The sequence below is a fragment of the Leucoraja erinacea genome, chromosome 22, assembly GCF_028641065.1.
Source record: "Leucoraja erinacea ecotype New England chromosome 22, Leri_hhj_1, whole genome shotgun sequence".
Classification (NCBI taxonomy): Eukaryota; Metazoa; Chordata; class Chondrichthyes; order Rajiformes; family Rajidae; genus Leucoraja; species Leucoraja erinaceus.
This window is the reverse complement of record NC_073398.1, coordinates 11,519,767-11,540,977: the sequence shown is the minus strand read 5'-3', so window position 1 is coordinate 11,540,977 and position 21,211 is coordinate 11,519,767. Positions and strand designations below refer to the sequence as shown.

At 39.9% G+C, this 21,211-nt stretch overlaps 1 protein-coding gene across 4 annotated transcripts in view; it reads left to right on the top strand.

The window, feature by feature from the left end:
* The window catches only part of LOC129707718 (copine-8), a 204,072-nt gene that overhangs the window by 65,546 nt on the left and 117,315 nt on the right, over positions 1 to 21,211 (top strand). For 2 of the 4 annotated variants that reach the window (XM_055652946.1, XM_055652945.1), the window contains exons 3-4: positions 15,917 to 15,963; positions 17,668 to 17,771. The exons of the other annotated variants lie outside the window; for them this stretch is intronic. In XM_055652946.1, coding sequence (XP_055508921.1) covers positions 15,917 to 15,963; positions 17,668 to 17,771 — 151 coding nt within the window. The remainder of the gene's footprint in view (positions 1 to 15,916; positions 15,964 to 17,667; positions 17,772 to 21,211) is intronic. 4 annotated transcript variants of the gene reach the window in all.

Sequence of the window (21,211 nt, the reverse complement as noted above, 5' to 3'; positions counted from 1 at the left end):
AGAACACATGAATGGGGGAGGGAGAGGGAATGCAGGGGTTAATTGAAGTTGGAGAAATAAAAAATGATACCACTGGGTTGTAAGCGGCCCAAGCAAAATATGAGATGCTGATCCTCCAATTTGCATTTGGCATCACTCGGACAATGAAGGAGGCCTATGACAGAAAGGTCAGGGTGGGAATGGGAAGGAGAATTAAAGTGTTTAGAAACCAGGAGATGAGGTGGGTCCAGGTGGACTAAGCGAAGGTGTTCAATGGAACGATCGCCCAGTCTACATTTCGTCTCGCTGAAGGAGTTCAAACCTTGAACAATGTGCCTAACCTGAAAGGACTCTCAGGGTCCCCGGCAGTCGAGGGAGGAGGTTAGGGACAGGCGGTTGCAAGGGAAGGAACCTGGGGGAGGGGGTGGTTTGGGTGAGAAGGGATAAGTTAACCAGGGAGTTGTGGAGGGAACGGTCTCTGCGGAAGGTGGAAAGGGGTAGAGATGGGAAGATGTGGCTAGTGGTCGGATGCCGTTGGAGGTGGCAAATACGTTGGAGGATTATGTGTTGTATGCAATGGCTGATGGGATGAATAGGTAAGAACTAGGGGGACTCTGTCCATGTTATGACTCGGGGGAGGGGGAACAAGGGCGGAGGAGACACCTGTGAGAGCCTCATCCATGTTGGCAGAGCCCTGCTTCCTGCAAAGACTCTGTCCCCTATTCCCAATTCCTCCGTCTTTGCCGTATGTGCGTCCAAGATGAGGTATTCCACACCGGGACATCCCAGATGTTCTCATTCTTTAGGGAATGGGGTTTTTACTATTCCATCATAGATGAGTGCCTCACATGTGACTCCTCGATAAACCGCAACTCCGTCCTTATGGTACACTGTAAACAATATAATAAACAAGAAAAAAAAGTTTAGTGTGCGTATATATACATATACTCACATATACATTTTAGATATATACATGGAGGCAGCAACTCTGCCACTGTGCCACCCATAGGATGTCATGACTCTAGCACAGGCGAGGATCTTCTCTAGCACAGGCGAGGTCTTAGAGGACTGAAGAGTGGCCAATATTGTTTCTCTATTTAAGAAAGGAGAGAGTCCAGGGAACTGTAGGCCAGCTAGCCTCAAGTCAGTGGTAGGGAAACTACTGTAGGGAATTATTCAAAATAAGGTTCACTCCCATTTGGAAGAGAATGGGCAAAATTGGGATTTGTCCATTTTAGCATGTCCATTATGGATGTGTGCGGTATCCGGTCAAAGACTTTCTTTTTGTATAAACTGACAAGGCAGATGTCCACCCCTCTGTCCTGCACATACACAGAACATAGAAATTAGAATTGTACAGCTCAGGAACTTGCCCTTCGGCTGACAATGCTTGCGCCAAACATTATGCCGAGTTGATGTACGTGATCCATATTGTGATTCCCTGTACTTCCATATGTCTATCTCAAAACTTCTTAAATGCAACTATCATATCTGCCTCCACGACCACCCTGGCAAAGCGCTCCAGGCCCCCACTACTCTCGGTGTAAATAAAAAGCTGCCCTTCACATCTCCAGTAAATTTTTCTCCTCTCGCCTTATGGCTATACTCTCTAGTGTTGGACATTTCCACCCTGTCTACCCTATCAATCCCTCTCTTGATTTTAGATACTGGGTGATGGGTTTGATGTCATAGAAACATAAAGATCTTCCAGCATAGAAAAATGTAATTTCTATGATGTTCATGTAGCTGAGAAGGAAAACTATCTTGCATTTCATCACCCTAATGCATTTTCCAGTCTAATGCTTTTCCAAATACTTTTAAAATCTGGAATGTATTTCTGCCTTCAGTCATCTCCAGAAACATCGTCTTCCAAATCCATTAGGAGAATTTTTTTTCTTGTAACTGACCCTTAATTCTATAACTCATTGAAGTAATTTGACAATTACAAAATGGATACATTCCAGGAAAATGTTTAGTTAGGGTAGCACGAAGGTGCAACGGTAGAGTTGTTGCCTTACAGCACGCAGTTCTCCCCATGACAGTGTGAGTTTTCTCCGAGATCTTCGGTTTTGCTCCCACATTCCAAGGACGTACAGGTTTGTAGATTAATTGGCTTGGTATAAGTGTAAATTGTCCGTAGTGTGTGTAGGATAGTGTAAGTGTATGTGGATTGCTGGACGGTGCGGACTTGGTGGGGTGAAAGACCTGTTTCCGCGCTGTATCTCTAAACTAAACTAAACTTAAATAAAATGTCATGAGCTTAATAAGGCTGAGTGAAATACATTGCAGGTTATTTGGGATTGTGTATTCGTTTAGGTGGAGAGCGGAGTGCTATTAATTATAGCAAAAAAAGATATTGTAAATCAGCCAAGATCCCAATAATGGCATGATTGCAAAAGCTCATAAATCAAACATTTGTATTCAAGGAATATCTGTAAAATTTGTTCCTACATTAACTTCTCTGCAAAGGGAAATAGGTCACTGGACTCTAAATGATCTCGTAGACTGACTTGAGGGAAGATTTAAATGCAAGGAAACAACCCCAGCCTATCCATTGTTTGCTCATAATTGAAAACTGTCATCCCTGACATTCTTCTTTTTAAAGCTTTGAATCAGCAATAGAACTTTGAGTATTGTGTGCATCTCTGATTGCCACATCACAGAAAGGATGTAGAGGCTTAGGAAATGGTGCAGAGGAGGTTTACCAGAATTATGCCTGGATTAGAGGGTATTAGCTCCAGTGAGAGGTTGGGCAGACATGGATTATTTTTTCTGGAACGTCAGAGGTTGCCGGGAGACCTAAATTATGAGAGGCATGGATAGGATGGAAAAATCAAATGCTAGAGGACATAGTTTTAAGGTGAGAGGTGCAAGGTTTACAGGGGATGCTTGCACTGCGGGTGGTGAGTGCCAGGAATGTGCTGGTGGGGGTGGTGGTTGAGGCAGATATGATGGTAGCATTTAAGGGATTTTTGGATAGGAAAATAGATATACAGGGAATGGAGAGATATAAATGATGTGCATCTTGTTTTGGCATCATGTTTGGCACAGACATTGTGGAAGGGCCTGTTCTTGTGCTATACTGTTCAATGTTTTATGTTTTAATTCAGAGGGCAGAATGTGCTGCCAAGGGAGATAGTTGCGGCAGATACGATTACAGCTTTTAAAAGACACTTGCACAAGTACATGGATCGGAGAGGTTTACAGGGATACGGGGCAAACACAGGCAAAAGGGACTAGTTTAGATGGGGCATTTTGGTCGGCATGAGTTGGGTCGAATGGCCAGTTTCTCTGCTGTATGACCTATGACTCTGACTATAACAATTATATCCCTGCTGCAATACAGTAATCAGGGCTGAACATAGATACCCTCCTGCTGTAGCTTGCCCAGTGTTTTATAAAGTTCAAGCATCATCTCTTTATCCATAGTCAATAAAGAAAAGCAGTCCTTGTTCTTCTCAACCAATTAATCTATGTGCCTGCCATTTTAGGACAAAACCGAAAGACTCAACACATCTTATACAGGAAAATTTAAATATTTTGAATTGAAATCACTGCTTTACCACGGTATGTTTAATGCTAATTATAGCCCCTTGCACACCTCAGTAAACCCCAGGCATGGTGGTCTAGCGCTCCCTAATTTAATGGTCCCATACTAGTTCTGGAAACAAATGAACTTAAAATTAAGAGATTATCTGCTTTAGCGTTTATTTATCATTTCTTGCTCTGTGAATTAGGGAAATTATTACCATTTCAACAATTTGAAATATAACTTTTTTTTAAAACAAATATTCCTAAATGCAATGTTTAAGAAGCCAATTGGACATTGGTACAGAAGAGATACGACAGAATTAGTTAAGAGGGATAAATGCTCGGGCCAACATACACAGGTCTCACCCATTTGGATAAATGGGTACAAGAAGCTAACATAGATGGTATAAAAATTCAAAAATTCTGGAACAAAATATTTGGTACCCAGAGTGTGGGCAAGTTGGCCAAAGGGCCTGTTTCAATGCTGTATGGCTATTATTCTATGACTATCCGTCGTTTAACAGCTTGAGGGAAGAGGATGCAATTAGTTTTGCCTGATGATTTAACATGCACTTCAAGGGCCCACTATTCTACTTCATTTATCGGTATCTTGCTATTTAATTATTCCCAATCTTAGAATTTTTTTGACTGATTTATGTCGACCAAATGCATTATGTATTGTTTAAATGTTTACTTTCTGATTTATTTGCCCTGGCGTATTTCATTGTTTCAGCGAGAACCTTTCACATCAATTATTTGTTAAAACCTTAAAAGAATTTCTTAAATCTACTACAATTGGTACTCTCCTACTTAAATATTAAACAGAAAGCAAATCTTAGTTATTCCATTATGCTAAAAGATGTGTCCTTCTCAAGCATTTAAATGTTTAACTTTGTTTTATTCAGAAATTGGAATATATGCTCCTTGCTTAACATTGAGAAACCTACTCATCGCATCTTTGCATTATCTCACTGGATGTAATTTTATTATTTATCATAATTGTATTACAATAGTAAATACTCATTTACTATTTTAAAGTTCCTATTTCCACATTTGTTTTATTGTCTTTCTTAGTTGTGGTCTATGAAGTGACCACTTTGAAGTCACTGCCTTTTAATATCTATTGCTTGTTTTCCCCATTATACTTTGTTCTTCCTGATCTTGCCCTTGGTAAAGTTTAGTGACAAGAAAAAAACCCAAAGTACCCAAAATAGACAGCAAGTCAGGTGGCATCTTTGGAGAGAGAAACATATTGAAGCTTGTGTTTTGACTCGGGCTGAGGTTTAAAGTGCAGTTGACAATTCAGGTCAAGGTAACATTTCGTCTTAGTGAGAGGATCCCTGCCCGAGGGGAAGGTCACCTTTGCTTGGTAAATGTATTGTGGCTTGGCTGACAAGTTGCTCTTGTCCTAGGCTAGTTCACGGTATCAATAATCCGCCCTGCTGAGCAGTTGGACTACGCATTCAGAAGCCTGCTTTGGACTTTAGTAGTCTGGAAATATGGATGCGAATGGATTAGACCTGAATCGGGCTGTTTGGATTCTTCCTAGCAAATATCAATAATCTGTAATTTCCATCTTCACAATTATTTTAAATATCTAAAATATTTTCATTGTTACAAATTGAATTTCATCAGAGATGACATTTCTGGATTTCAAATTTAGGCCAACACATTGCAAGACCAGGAACAATTATTGTGAGAACCAAAAAGATACCTCCCTGAAATGAAATAAATTCATCACATGCACGTTCCTAATTTTTTGTTTTTTGTTTTGGTGATTTTCTTTAAATAACTTTAATATTATATATTTTAATTATAATGTTAATATTAATTATAATATTACATAATTGTAATATTAATAATCAATATTTTGTGATATTTACAAAAGTTTTCTCATGAAACATGATCTTCCTGTTAGCTCTTTTATTCAGAATTATGGTTCTGTTCAAGCATTTTTGTGTGAACCCTGAGGAGTTAGCCATCTAAACATGAATAATATGATGAATGCACATCAGATCTCCTTCTAAGCAAAGCTATTTTTAAGAGACTATCAATAGTTACTTTGTGGAAGCCTTGCTGTGAAGGAGAAGAGAATATCTATCATGTCTCGATATATTCTGTCACTTATCTCATGATTTAATTAATCTAGATAGTTTATTTCCCATTGAGACCAACTGCCTTGTAGAGTAGATGCTATCAAGCCTCGAATGAAAGTTCTGTGCAAACGTGGAATGTTGATGAGCAGAAGGAAATTATTTAAAAATGTAGGAATTGCAACTGCAAAGTATATTTGTTTTTTCTAGTTATGTGGTCTGAGATTTTGTGGCAGGCAGTTGGCCACCATTTCAGATAGATGATATTGTGTTACATGGAGCATACAGCCAGTGTGGGATGTACATCACTCTGGCCCTTTATAAACCACACAGCAGCATGGTAGAGTTGCTACCTTGCAGCTCCAGAGACCCAGGTTCGATCCTGACCACAGGTGCTGTTTATACGGAGTTTGTACGTTGTCCCCGTGGCCTGCAAGGGTTTTCTTTGGTGTCTCCGGTTTCCTCCCACACACCAAAGATGTACAGGTTTTTAGATTAATTGGCTTGGTCTAATTATAAATTATCCCTAGTGCGTGTAGGGTAGTGTTAGTGTGCAACTAGTGTTCGTTGTCTCTGTACTGTACACTGACAATGACAATTAAAATTGAATCTGAATCTGAAGGATCGCTGGTCAGAGTGGACTCGGTTGGCCGAAGGGCCTGTTTCCACACTGTATCTCTAAACTAAACACAATGACAATTCCAGCATGGGCTGTAGGGGAAGCCTTATTGCTGGATCGCTGGCTCTTTCACTATGACCAGAGTAGGCCACAATGGTAAATGCTTTCAACAAAACAAAAATAATATGGACTGGATGTTCTGGATAGCTGCTGTCAGAACATAGAACAGTACAGCACAGGAACAGAGCCCTTCAGCCCACAATGTTTGTGTTGGAAAATAATGCCTAGCTGAACTGATCTCATTTGCCTGCACATAATCCATAATCCTCTATTCCCTGCAATTCCATGTGCCCATCTAAAAGCCTTTTGAACACAACTGTTATATATTCCTCCACCACTACCCCCGCAATGGATTCCAGGCTCCCAACATCCTTTGTGTAAAAAAACTTGCCCCGCACATCTCCATTAAACTTTCCCTCTCTCACCTTATAAAAGTGCCTTCGAGTGTTGGACATTTGCACTCCGGGGAAAAAGATTCTGACAGTCTACCCTATCTATGCCACTCATAATTGTATATACTTCCACCAATTCTCCCCTCAACCTCTGACATTCCAGTCAAACCAATTCAAGTTTATTCAACCCTGTAGCTGAAACACTTTGGGTGTTGCCTGTGTGTGTTTCCACCAGATGCTTGAGTTTCCCATAACCCTGAGATATGCTTGTAGATTAATTAGTGACTGTAAATCACCCCTCAGTAGCAATTGGAATCAAGGGAGGTTGAGGGGCATGATGGGGAATAGAATGTAGGGAGAATGAGAGAAGGAATGGGAGCTATGTGTTCCACTGGGAGCCAACGCCACTCGCCACAGCTGAATGGTTTCCTTCTCCCCTGCAATAAGTTCAAACTGTGCAGTCTATTTTAAATAAGTACTGGCAGAATTCCAAAAGTCTTCCCCACACCCTTCTGATTGTTGGTGAACATGTTCTTATTATATTATAATTTGAATAACAGGAAAAGGTTATTATTTTCAACGATATTTACGAGGATGTGGCCAGGACTAGAGGGTCTGAGTTTTTTGGATAGGATGAGTAGGCTGGGACTCTATTCCTTGGCTCACAGGAGGATGAGGGGTGATCTTATTGAGGTGTATAAAATCATGTGAGGAATAGATTGGGTAGATGCACAGCCTTTTGCCAGAGTAGGGGAGTCAAGAACTAGAGGACATAGATTTAAGGTGAAGGGGAAAAGATTTAATAATCTCAGAAAGCTCTTTTTTTTCAAATGTTTTTACTTTTGGAACAGATTATTAGGTAGAGACGTTGTAGGTGAAAGAATGCAGCTTTCATGATATAAATAATAATTCTACTTTTCTGGAACTGACCTATTATTTTTTAACATTATTCAGCGGTTCACATCTTTAATTAAAAGGCATATCAACTGTTTGCTTTGTGGTGCTTTCAAAGACCAATTCATTAAATAGGTGCATTTCAGCTCTGTACAATTAATTTTTTAGCCTGTTTCATTTGCAAAATTAAAGTATTTAATTAACGAAGCAAAGCTAGACATATAATTGCAGGAGATTGCAGACTGCGGATTGCAGAATGAAGAAGGGTCTCGACCCAAAATGTCACCCATTCCTTCTCTCCAGAGATGCTGCCTGTCACGCTGAGTTACTCCAGCATTTTGTGTCTACCTTCAATTTAAACCAGCATCTGCCGTTCTTTCTTACTAAAATATAGCTTGTTGTTTAGTCCTTTAATGAGTCTATTCGCATTTAATAAGCTATTAACATTTATATCTATTTCAATATTGTATACAAGTGCAATTTCATTACGTAGCTATAGAATATTTATTTAGATCTGTATTTGCTTTATTTCAAAATAAACTTTTGGCTGCAGTCATTGCCTTTCTAAAATCATTTTTATAATTGTATAAATATTTGACCATACTCTTGTCTCTTATTTACATATTGCAAGATTTTAATATCCTTATTTCTAATGCAGTTTGGTCTTGTCTAAAATTATTTTATTCTGGTCAGTGAGTCACAAATGATTTGACAAAACATCTCTAATTTGTTTTACCCCTGCAACTAACTGGTTGTTAAAGCATTGAAATAATAAGTTTAAACTTAGCGTAAACATTCAAAAGAAAATACACATTTCATATCATATGTTTCTATTCAACTGTTCTTTAAATCTGTATCATCATGAATTTCTTCCAATTGGATAATTAGCCTTTTTCAAAAGCCCCGCCCTCCAGTTGATGAGTTTAATTGGCACCACATGTTTAACAGTTTAAATCATAGCTGTGTACCCTGGGCACATGAAGTTTGCTCAACTTTTCAACATGCTTGCTTCATTCCTTCCATCCAATGGAAAAGGGTGGAAGGACAAGTTTAAAACAAATCTGTGAGTCAGTGTATGTTGGTTTGCTTACTTTTAAAAAGTTGTATTATCAAAGCTCTTCCTTCAGGCATAACTCATATACCTTATGAATGGGAGAACTTGTGATCCATTTGTAATGGTGGGCATTTGTTCACTGATAACAATGGAAACAGAGATTGTTTATGGAAAGCTGATTTGTTTAATGTCGTGGAAAATTAATTCAACAACAGCTCTGAGCTAATTCTTTACCGGTTTAAGATATAAACATTTTATATCGCATAATTCACTAAATATGAATAGCCTAGATATTTATATGTATTGCTCTATGTTTGAAAACGCATGTTTCTTAGAGTGGAAAGTGGATTACTTTGACTTCAAGATCCATTTGTGCATCACAGATATTTGACTGGCGACTTCTTGTCATGAATTGCATTGGTATTGATTATCCTTTTTCTTTGGCTGGATAGCACGCAAACAAAATCTTTCCATAGGACCTCGGTACACGTGATAATAGTAAGCTAAAATAAACTAATTCGGACTCGATCGGCCAAAGGGTCTGTTTCCACCCTGTATCTCTAAACAAAAATATACTAGATTGGTCATGCTTGTTTGGAGCATTAGAAGCAGAAAGTTAATCAGAGTTGTGCAATGTTTGTATCTGCAGACTCTCAACATCATGATTTAAAGTGGTCCTCGCTCTGGTAGTTCCAGCCCATCACTGAGAACCTAACAAGGGTGGGCCCTCTTTAATTTATTTACTTAGCTCCCCCCTCCACCTTTATCCCTAGTGACTGCTTCAAATTCACAATCTTCTTCTACCCTCCAACCTACCACAACCACTTTAAACACAATTCCTGCATAGAAAAACTGCAGAGGTAGAAATCTGAAATTAAATGTCTTTGGAATGGAAACACTCATCAGATCTGACAGCGTCTGGGGTAAGACAAATAGCTAAAGTTTCAACTCTGAAATCCTTCACTAGAGAATGGGGTTTTCCCAGTAGATTAGTGCTGATGGCAGATGGTAGATGTGGGGTGGACACGTTGGTGAGCTTGAGAAACATTTCTGGCCAATAGAACTGAATAAAGTATTGTGTAAATGCTACTGATGGCAAATGTCACATGTCACAGTGCTATGTAAGAACACAAAGCCTAAAACAACACAGCCACGAAAGTGATTTAGTTGCTTCTGGAACCAGCTGGAGATATGAGACATTGGTAAGCTTGGGTAAGAATTCGTAAGAACACCTGGGGAAATTCTATTTAAAATCAATGTCACAAATATTAAAGATTTACCAATTTGACACATGCGGCCCCGGTCAAGTGGAAATACTAAATATGTTCAGGCTAAACACAGTGGCAGAAAATGTGCAATTAATGACCCTTTAAGGTCGTGCATTACAGGACCGTTTCATATAGGATTGGCCGATGAGGTGTCTTAAATTAGTGGACATTTATAGGAGTGCATTAGGTGGTTCCCAGCATAGAGGGACGTCTTTAAAAGTTAGAACGTTGCGAGCAAAAAAAAAGAGAGCAGCTGGAGGAACTGGACGGAATTTTTTGGGTTGAGATCTTTCATCAAGACTGAAAGAATAGAGAAGTAGTGGCCGCTAGTCACAGGCCTTAAGTCTGGAAAAAATAACTTTCCACCATGACCCTCTGGTTCCTTTCATGAAGCCAATTCTGTATCCAGTCAGCTAGCTCTCCCTGGATCCCACATAATCTTCCTTTCAAGAGCAGCCAACCATGCAGAACCTTCTAAAAGGCCTTGAAGTCCATGTAGACCTTTACATTTACCATCCTGCTCTCGTTAACCTTCTCAGTTACCTCTTCAAAAAACTCAATCCAATTTGAGAGACATAATCTGCACAAACCATGCTGACTATCCCTAATCATCCCGACTTTCCAAATGCATGCTCGTCCTATCCTTTTTTCCCCTTGCTAAAACTGTGGATTTTTCAGGATGGACTGAAGGATGTTAGTGATAAGACTGCAGATTCTGGAATCAGGAAGATGAAGAATGGGACTGAGTAGGGGTGATGGCTGGTGGGAACAATAAACAGTGGAGTGATCAGCAGATGTGGATGGGAATCCAGTTGTTGGGATAAAATGAAACTGTGGCGGCCCCTGGTGGTGGGCCATGCACAGTAGACAATAGACAATAGGTGCAGGAGGAGGCCATTCGGCCCTTCGAGCCAGCACCGCCATTCAATGTGATCATGGCTGATCATCCTCAATCAGTACCCCGTGTCTGCCTTCTCCTCACATCCCCTGACTCCACTATGTCTAAGAGCCCTATCGAGCTCTCTCTTGAAAGCATCCAGAGAACCTGCCTCCACCGCCCTCTGAGGCAGAGAATTCCACAGACTCGCCACTCTCTGTGAGGAAAAGTATTTTGACTTACTCCTTATTCTTAAACAGTGGCCCCTGGTTCTGGACTCTCCCAACATCGGGAACATGTTTCCTGCCTCTAATGGCAGGAAACCTTCCTTCCTGCCTTAACAATGGTATATGTTTCAATGAGATCCCCTCTCATCCTTCTAAACTCCAGAATGTACAAGCCCAGCTGCTCCATTCTCTCAGCCTATGACAGTCCCGCCATCCCGGGAATTAAACTTGTAAACCTACGCTGCACTCCCTCAATACCAAGAATGTCCTTCCTCAAATTAGGGGACCAAAACTGCACACAATACTCCAGGTGTGGTCTCACTAGGGCTCTGTACAACTGCAGAAGGACCTCTTTGCTCCTATATTCGATTCCTCTTGTTATAAAGGTCAACTTCGCTTCTTCACTGCCTGCTGTAGCTGCATGTTTACTTTCATAGACTGATGTACAAGAACCCCCAGATCCCGTTGTACTTCCCCTTTTCCCAACTTGACGCCATTTAGATAGTAATCTGCCTTCCTGTTTTTGCTACCAAAGTGGATAACCTCACATTTATCCACATTAAACTTCATCTGCCATGCATCCGCCCACTCTCCCAACCTGTCCAAGTCACCCTGCATTCTCATAGCATCCTCCTCACAGTTCACACTGCCACCCAGCTTTGTGTCATCTGCAAATTTGCTAATGTTACTAACTGTACATAACCCTCGGTTCTGGGGGGGGGGTCACGCATCCTGGTGGACGAGAGGTAGGGATCACGGAGAGGTCACGGGTGCCCCTGGGGTTATTTAAGGTGGTAATCGCACAAGCACGGTGTCCTTGCTTTCTCCCTCTTTCCCTTCCCCTTCCCAGCTCTCCCACAAGCCACTGCCTCTGCCTCTTCCTTTCTCTCTCGCCCCCCCCCCCCCCCCCCCCCCCCCCCCCCCCCCCCCCCCCCATCAGTCTGAAGAAGGGTCTTGACTCGAAATGTCACCTATTCCTTTGCTCCATAGATGCTGCCTCACCCACTGAGTTTCTCCAGCATTTTTATCTACCTTACATTTTACTCAGCATCTGCAGTTATTTCTTAAACAAGCACGGTGTGGTGAGTTCGGAGTCTTGGAGAAATGATTCAATTTATTGTCATTGTCAGTGTACAGTACAGAGACAACGAAATGCATTTTTAGCATCTCCCTTGAAAGGGAGACACAGGGCGTCGCGGTGTGCCCGCGCCTGCCGCCGTAACATTCCATTACAGGCAAAGGTGGGTGAAGTGTCTTGCCCAAGGACACAACGACAGTATGCACTCCAAGCGGGATTTGAACCGGCTACCTTCCGGTCGCCAGCCGAACTCTTAGCCCATTGTGCTATCTGTCGTCCCTACCATGTTTGGACAAACTTCACATCCTTCCTCGTTCTTTGACGGACAGCTCCGTGTCCGCTACAAAACTGTGATTGGGTTTTGGAATCATATGGTGCAACACAATTGTAAAAAATAACTGTTTCAGGACTGGACGAGGGTTGGTCAAGACTATAAATAATGATCTCCTTTTCTTTTCACTATTTTCTCTCTCAACTTTCTTCATTTACTCGTTTTCTTTCTTCACACACTATATATTTCACATTTTTCTATCCTTTACTATCTAACTTCTTTTTCTTATTCTCATCTTTTTTCAATGTAACAAAAAAAAAAGAAGTTGTACATAAAATGTATTATGAAAATATATATTAGGCACTTTGGTGCCATATGACTGTGCTTACTTCTAATAAAATAAAATATTAAAAAAAAAAAAAAAAAAAAAAAAAACTGTGATTGGGGGCTGGGGATAAGGTAGTGTGATGGCACGTCCCCTTTAAGATCACTCCACTTCTGGCCACAGGCAAACGAGCCACAGCCATGTCCAATTATGGGTCATCGTGGACCAATTAATCTAATCCGAGCAACCCAGTCCAGGGGAAGTTGTGAGGATGCTTCTCGACCCTCTATTTTTATCTAGAAATAAAGCCATTGGGTGAGTTCACTTCAAAGTGTCCTCCGGTGTTTTCATTATTGATCCGGCATTATTACTGATGCCACAGTAGGAAGGAAGAATGAGATGATCTTGGAGGAGGTGCATGTGAATCTTTATGGAAACTGGAAGGGTAGTTTAGGTTGTTGGATGGATGTAAGGGAGGGGTGCAGGATCAAGTGTTACACTTCCTTTAGTCCTATATGAGGGAGTTTCACTTGAGCATAATCATGAGCTACATTCTGTGAAAAAGCACATTGGAATGTTAATGATCATTGTCTTTGAGTAATGGATTTGGTGGAAAGCCAATAGGTCACATCAGTGTAAAAGGCAGGAGACCCTGTTGACCAGATTATCGGAACTGGTTGGCCTTTGTACGTTCAAAACAGCATACTGCTTCATAAGCCATAGGGTGAAGCATTTTATGTTTCAAATGTCATTAGAAACGGGAATAGTCCCCGAGGATTGGCGTACTGCGCATGTTGTTCCATTGTTTAAAAAGGGTTCTAAGAGTAAACCTAGCAATTATAGACCTGTTAGTTTGACTTCAGTGGTGGGCAAATTAATGGAAAAGATACTTAGAGACAATATATATAAGCATCTAGATAAACAGGGTCTGATTAGGAACAGTCAACATGGATTTGTGCCTGGAAGGTCATGTTTGACTAATCTTCTTGAATTTTTTGAAGAGGTTACTAGGGAAATTGACGAGGGTAAAGCAGTGGATGTTGTCTATATGGACTTTAGTAAGGCCTTTGACAAGGTTCCTCATGGAAGGTTGGTTAAGAAGGTTCAACTGTTGGATATAAATGCAGGAATAGCAAGATGGATTCAACAGTGGCTGAATGGGAGAAGCCAGAGGGTAATGGTGGATGGCTGTTTATCGGGTTGGAGGCAGGTGACTAGTGGGGTGCCTCAGGGATCTGTGTTGGGTCCTTTGTTGTTTGTCATGTACATCAATGATCTGGATGAAGGTGTGGTAAATTGGATTAGTAAGTATGCAGATGATACCAAGATAGGGGGTGTTGTGGATAATGAAGAGGATTTCCAAAGTCTACAGAGTGATTTAGGCCATTTGGAAAAATGGGCTGAAAGATGGCAGATGAAGTTTAATGCTGATAAATGTGAGGTGCTACACCTTGGCAGGACAAATCAAAATAGGACGTACATGGTAAATGGTAGGGAATTGAAGAATACAGTTGAACAGAGGGATCTGGGTATAACCGTGCATAGTTCCTTGAAGGTGGAATCTCATATAGATAGGGTGGTAAAGAAAGCTTTTGGTATGCTAGCCTTTATAAATCAGAACATTGAGTATAGAAGCTGGGATGTAATGTTAAAATTGTACAAGGCATTGGTGAGACCAAATCTGGAGTATGGGGTACAATTTTGGTCGCCAAATTATAGGAAGGATGTCAACAAAATAGAGAGAGTACAGAGGAGATTTACTAGAATGTTGCCTGGGGTTTCAACAACTAAGTTACAGAGATAGGTTGAATAAGTTAGGTCTTTATTCTCTGGAGCGCAGAAGGTTAAGGGGGGACCTGATAGAGGTCTTTAAAATGATGAGAGGGATAGACAGAGTTGATGTGGACAAGCTTTTCCCTTTGAGAATAGGGAAGATTCAAACAAGAGGACATGACTTCAGAATTAAGGGACAGAAGTTTAGGGGTAATATGAGGGGGAACTTCTTTACGCAGAGAGTGGTGGCGGTGTGGAATGAGCTCCCAGTGGAAGTGGTGGAGGCAGGTTCATTGGTATCATTTAAAAATAAATTGGATAGGCATATGGATGTGAAGGGAATGGAGGGTTATGGTACGAGTGCAGGCAGGTGGGACTAAGGGGAAAAAAATTTGTTCGGCATGGACTTGTAGGGCCGAGATGGCCTGTTTCCGTGCTGTAATTGTTATATGGTTATATGGTTATATGTTTAAAAACCATTTGGACAGGTACCTGGACAGGGTAGGTTTAGTGGAATATGGGCCAAACACAGGCAGGTGGGACTAGTGTTAATAGGGCATGTTGGCCGGCATAGGCGGGTTGGGCTGAAAGATGTTTCCATGCTGTATGACTCCTTTGTAGTTTTTGTACAAAACAGAAAATGTTGACAGCACTGAAGGTCAGGCAGGATCAATGAAAAGAGAAATATTTAATGTTTTGATACCAGAAATTGAAAAGGCCAAGGAAATTTAATGTGGAAATTTTACTATACCTTTGCACAGAAAATGTTTCATTTTTATTGTTCTTGCACAATTTGTGGCAAGAATCGGCAACAGGCTCACTGGGGAACCATGCAAACAGATAATGGGACGCAGAAACAGGACTGTTTAATGTTATGTGAATCTAGTTGGCGTAATTCTGCAAATCACATCATGCAGCTGATTAATAGTACCGATTAATTTGTTCCTAAAAGAAATATAGGTATTTATTTGTCCTTTCTCTCAAAATTTTTATTTTCAGCAGTTATTAAAGACATAAATTGTTTCTTTGCGACTTATGATTTTTAATTGTCAAATACTCATCGGATGTCTGGATAATGTAGGGAAATTGATCATTTTACAATGATGAACAAAATCCTTTCACAAATTTGTCATTTATTGATTTTTTCCCTCCCTCAGAAGAGTTGTATGCTTAGAAATTGTGGTTTTGTGTAAATTGTCCATTGAAAAGGCCAGGGAAATTCAATGTGTAAATTTTAATCAATTTAATTATCAATTTATTTGCACATACCTTTGCACAGAAAATGTTACATTTGTTATAATTAAAAATTGAGTTGTAATTTGAGGATATATCATTGCAATTATAGCAAAAACGTTCATAGTTTTTCAAAGTTTCATACCTCGAGGAATCATTGTGCATCTTCTACTGTAGTTTTACTGTGGGGGTTGAATTTTTAATAATGAACTTTTGCATCCGTCTGATTTTTTTTTCCGCAGTTTGTGTTTTGTACCTGCAAGGTGTTGGGAACAAAGAATGGAGAGAGGTATGTTATTGATGCAATTATTTTAATATCAATGTAAATTATAGATAAAAATTGATTTATTATAGTGAACTGATTAAGTTTTAGGGGCAATTGCTCTGGTTGGTGTTGCAATTAGTTTTTCATTAAGGGTAGTACTGTGGCACAGCTGGCAGAACTGTCTCACAGTGCCAGAGACCTGGGTTTGAACCTGACCACTAGTGCTGCTTGAGTAGTGCATTCTCCCTTTGACCGCTTGTTTCCAACAGATGCCCCAGTACCATCTCGCATCCCAAATACATGTGGGTTTGCATGTTAATTGGCCTCTATAAATTAGCCCTAGATGAGGAAGTGGGATAACATAGAACTAGTGTGAACAGGTGATCACTGGTTTGTGTAGGCCGAAAGGCCTGTTTCCATGCTATAAATTTAAACGATAAGTTCATTGCTATTAATAACCTTTCGTGAGAGGGAATATTTGCCATTCTCTGGCAGTCATAAGACATTGGAGCAGAACTAGGCCATTCACCCATTGAGTCTGCTTTTGACTTTAGAGATACAGCATGGAAAAGGCCCTTTGGCCCACTGAGTCCATGCTGACGAGCGTTCACCCCACATACTAACACTAACCTGCACTCTAAGGACAATTTTACATCTTACCGAAGCCGATTAACCTACAAACCTGTATATCTTTGTAGTGTGGGAAGGAATGGGAGCACCCGGTGAAAGCCGACACGATCACAAGGAGAATGTAGAAACTCTGCACAGACAGCACCTATAGTCAGGATTGAACCCATTCTCTGGCGCTGTAAGGCAGCACATCTACTGTTGCGCCACTGTTGTCTGCCATTTGATCACGGCTGATCTATTTTTCTCCCTCAACCCCATTCTCCTGCCTTCTCCCTGTAACCTTTGACACCCTTACTAATCAAGAACAAATCAATATCTGTTTTAAAAATACCTATGACCTGGCCGCCCCAGTCATCTGTGGTAATTAATTCCACATATTCAGAAAGAATGTGTGGCTAAAGAAATTCCTCCTCATCTCCAGCGGTGCGTCCTTTTATTCCGATTGTAAGAAAATGATTTTGAAACGAGTTCAAAGATTGCCATAGCCCAATATAGATTTAATCATTGTTGTGAGTTTCCAACGACTGTGCTTGTTTGAATTTGTAAAAATTGGGCCTTTGAGGCGCAAGGATAAAAGTTAGCATATTTTGAAAGATTTTGTACATATTTCATGGGTATTAATAAATACTAAATAATTTATTCTGTAGAGTATAAAGTTTGAATCTTAGAATTATAAAATTGGTTTGCTGACATGTCAGACTGCCATTCTAGTCCATTTATGCTACTGTTAAGATAATACTTCAAAATCTCTAAAATTCACTAACATCATGCTTAATCTCGTTAAATCTTTATTTTTTAATTAACCTCCACCTTTTGTAATCAGAATAAATTATTCATATTTAATGTTTAATGTATAATTTTAACTATTGGCTGTAAAATCCAAAGTGCACTACAAGCATTTCTTGAAATTGTAAATTTTTTTCATTGGAAGAAAAATATGGTTCAAATTTGGTCTTATGAACTCAGTACCAGTTCCTTATTCAATGTTCTTATGCATGAATCTGTCTTGCACCACTTCATATTTATTATGCATTTGCCGCGTTGAATATGTCAGTAGTGAATTAATGGCATTACTCTTTTATATATATTGTTCAACAGTACGGAAGAACAGAAGCTATTGACAATACTTTGAATCCAGACTTTGTGAGAAAATTTCTTCTTGATTACTTCTTTGAAGAGCGTCAGAATCTTCGATTTGATTTGTACGTAAATATGTTATGAAGCAAATGTGCATTTTACTGTTATAAGTCTGCTTTTTCCACCAAGTAAAATCAATATATAATTTTAAATAAAATTGCCAATATGTAGACAGTCACACATGAAAACCAGATGGGAGCCATAGTAGTAGTTCAGAAATTGGAAGGAGTGATTCAAAGGTAGAGGTTAGGACCAGTAAAGGACAAACAGGCAGGGAGAGGTGGAGCAATATGGTGATGCTGGTGGGCTGCAGTGTGTTTATTTCAATGGAAAGAGTATTGTGGAGAAAGCAGATGAACTTGGATCAGTGCTTGGGACTATGATGTTGTGGCCATTGCGGAAATGTGTTTGCGAAAGGGTCATGACTGGCAGGTCAATTTTCTGGGATTTCGATGTTCCAGACATGATCAAGAGGGATGCAAAAGAGGTGAGTAGTTACCCTACCAATCAGGGAAACTGTCATGGCAGCGCGCAGGGAGGACATAGTGCAGGGTTCATCCATTGAGGCAAAATGGGAAAGATGCAAGCACACTAATGGGATTGCAATATAGCTCCCAATAGCAAGCGGGAGGAACAGATATGTAGACTGATTACTGTTACCAAAGCAAAAGGGTTGTCTTAGTAGGTGACTTTAACTTCCCCAATATTGACTGGGATTTGCTCAGTGCAAAAGGCTTAGACGAGGTAAAATATGTGAGGTGTATCCAAGAAGATTTTTTGAAACCGTATGTGGGTAGTCCAACCCGAGAAGGGAGCATACTGAACCTTGTGTTGGGAAATAGGCTTGGCCAGGTGACTGATGCTTCTGAGAAAGAGGATTTTGGGGATAATGATAGCACACCCCATAAGTTTTAAGATTGGTTTGAATAGAAAGAAGGCTGGACTTTGTGGGATGTCGATAAATTGGAGTAAGGCAAACTACTATTTTATTCGGCAAGAAATCTGGAGGGTACACTGGGAGCAGTAGTTATTGGTTAAGTCCACATGTGCCACTTGGGAATTGTTGAAAGACTAGTTGATCAATTTCAGAATTTGCACGTTCCATTAAGGAGGAGGGATAAGGGTGGCAAAGTAAGGGAACCTCGGGTGACTGAATAGGTTGTAAATTTGGTCAAAAAGAAAAAGGAAGTGCATGCAAGATCAAAAAGGAAGGAATCAGACAGGGCCATTGAGGGATATAGAGAGAGGAGGAAAGAAGCGAGCGATTAGAAGGGCCAAATGGGGCCACAGAATGTGCTTTTTATGCATAAAGCATGAGCTCGCCACGACTGCCACGTCTGAGCAACACGAGCTATTGATTAACAAGCAGACCCCGCCACATCTAATCTTGCCCGAAGATGCCGTACGTTCCTAAAACAGGCATTTGAGAAATGTGCACAGATTCTCATATCAGTAGGCCAAATGTATAAATTAAATGTAAATGCATCCATTACATAATTTGAATTAAGCTTATTTGTTCAATTTGCAAACCTATTTTTTCATTATATTAATCATTGTTTCATTTTCTTGCAATGTCAATCATTTCAAGGGTATCAAGATTCAATGTATTTCCAGATATCCCCTTCACACGAGACAACATGCCAGTTTTAATGCTATGTGATTCCACTTCAGGGATCCTGGCAAGTAAGGATCCCTTAAGTAAATAAGCACTGGCAATCTTATAATAACCTTGTTATGTAACATTGGTCCAGACCATACCCAGAAAAATGTCCTGGTCACTGTCATTTTGAAAGGATGTGAGGGTTATGCTGAGAGGGCAGAAGAAATGTGCAAGAATAGTTTCAGGAATGAGCGAGTGAGTTGTGTTAGGGCAAAGATTGATTCTTTTTGAGGTGAAGAGCCTTGACATGAGATGTACTAAGCATTAAATAAATTAAATAAAACCTGATTCCTTGGTGGGAATGTGTTCAAGAAGGAACTGCAGATGCTGGAAAATCGAAGGTACACAAAAAAGCTGGAGAAACTCAGCGGGTGCAGCAGCATCTATGGAGCGAAGGAAATAGGCAACGTTGCCTACATTGCTGCATCCGCTGAGTTTCTCCAGCTTCTTTGTGATCCTTGGTGGGAATGTTGAGTAGCAACATAGGGATGAACGGTAAAGGCAACATGAAGGAAACTTTTTAATGCATTCCCTAATTAACATCTGGATTGAATTGTTGGACCAAATAGTGAAATTTCATTATATTGTGGCTTTCAAAAGGGAATTAGATTTGTACATTAAACAAACAATTTGCAGGATTGTGTGGAAAAGGAGTGGTTGGAACAAACCACATTGCTCTTACATTTGTTACCACCAACACAAATGGACATAATCATCCAGTCCACCTGATGTTATAACATTTCAATGAATATAACCATATAACCCTGAGTTTGTGTAGTTTCTCCTTATACTTCAACTGTTAAGAATTTAGACTGCACTCTTGCCAGGATCAATGTATCCTTTCTAAAGATATGATAGCTGGAACTGTTCCAGGGCTTTGTTTAGCTATAGATCAATTTTGATCCTCCTTTTAGTGTGCTACAGATATCAATCCAGATTTCTATTGTCATGAGTACCACGAGACAGTGAAAATCTTGTTCTGCATCTATCCAGTCAAATCATATCATGAGTATGATATATCCTCTTCTGGAACAGCACGCAGAAAGCTGTCATGTTCTGGTGTAATATTGCCACCTCCAAGATATCGGATTCTATTTGTCATTTTGATAGTTATTTTTAACATGTCCATTTAGCATAACAAACTAACTGTGCAGATATCTTAGCCTCTCGTAATTACATCGCAGATTTGTCACAGATTCCTTTATGTAGCTTTTTCTGTTTGTAAGTTAGTACTTGACCAGATGCGCAGTTAGCCTTGATCCTTGCTATCCAACTCATTAGGCAATAGCAAATCCAGTGAGCAACAGTGGCACTTAACATTTGGAGAGCAGATCACTAAAATTGGATTTGGAGTAAATTACTGATTGATCTATTTCAAAAGTGAGGGTTATTTTCATCTGAATTGCACCTTGCATCTGTCTAATTTTTGTCACTTTTAAACTCAGTTGCATTCAAAGATGCAACTTTTGCATATTTCTACACTAAAAAAAATGGTTTTCTATTTTAATTAAATGTTTTATTTTAGGACTTCAAATTTAATACATTTTGCAAAGATATGGTGTACAACTATGAGAGAATTAATTTGTTGAGTTATTGCTTAGATATGTGAACATTTACTACTTGTCTCATGCATAGTGAGTCTGCAGTTTTCTGCTTCTTTAAGGCATGTCATTATCATACATTGGACATGAATATTCTAAACTAAGGCAATTTGGGATTATTAGTAGGATAAATATAGTTTTCAGTTTGCATACTTGTGGTGCATTGAATTCCTATTCTTAAGAACATTTTTTTGAACCGCTATAAATTGTCCAGTGGGTGCACGATATTTTGCCAATGATGTTT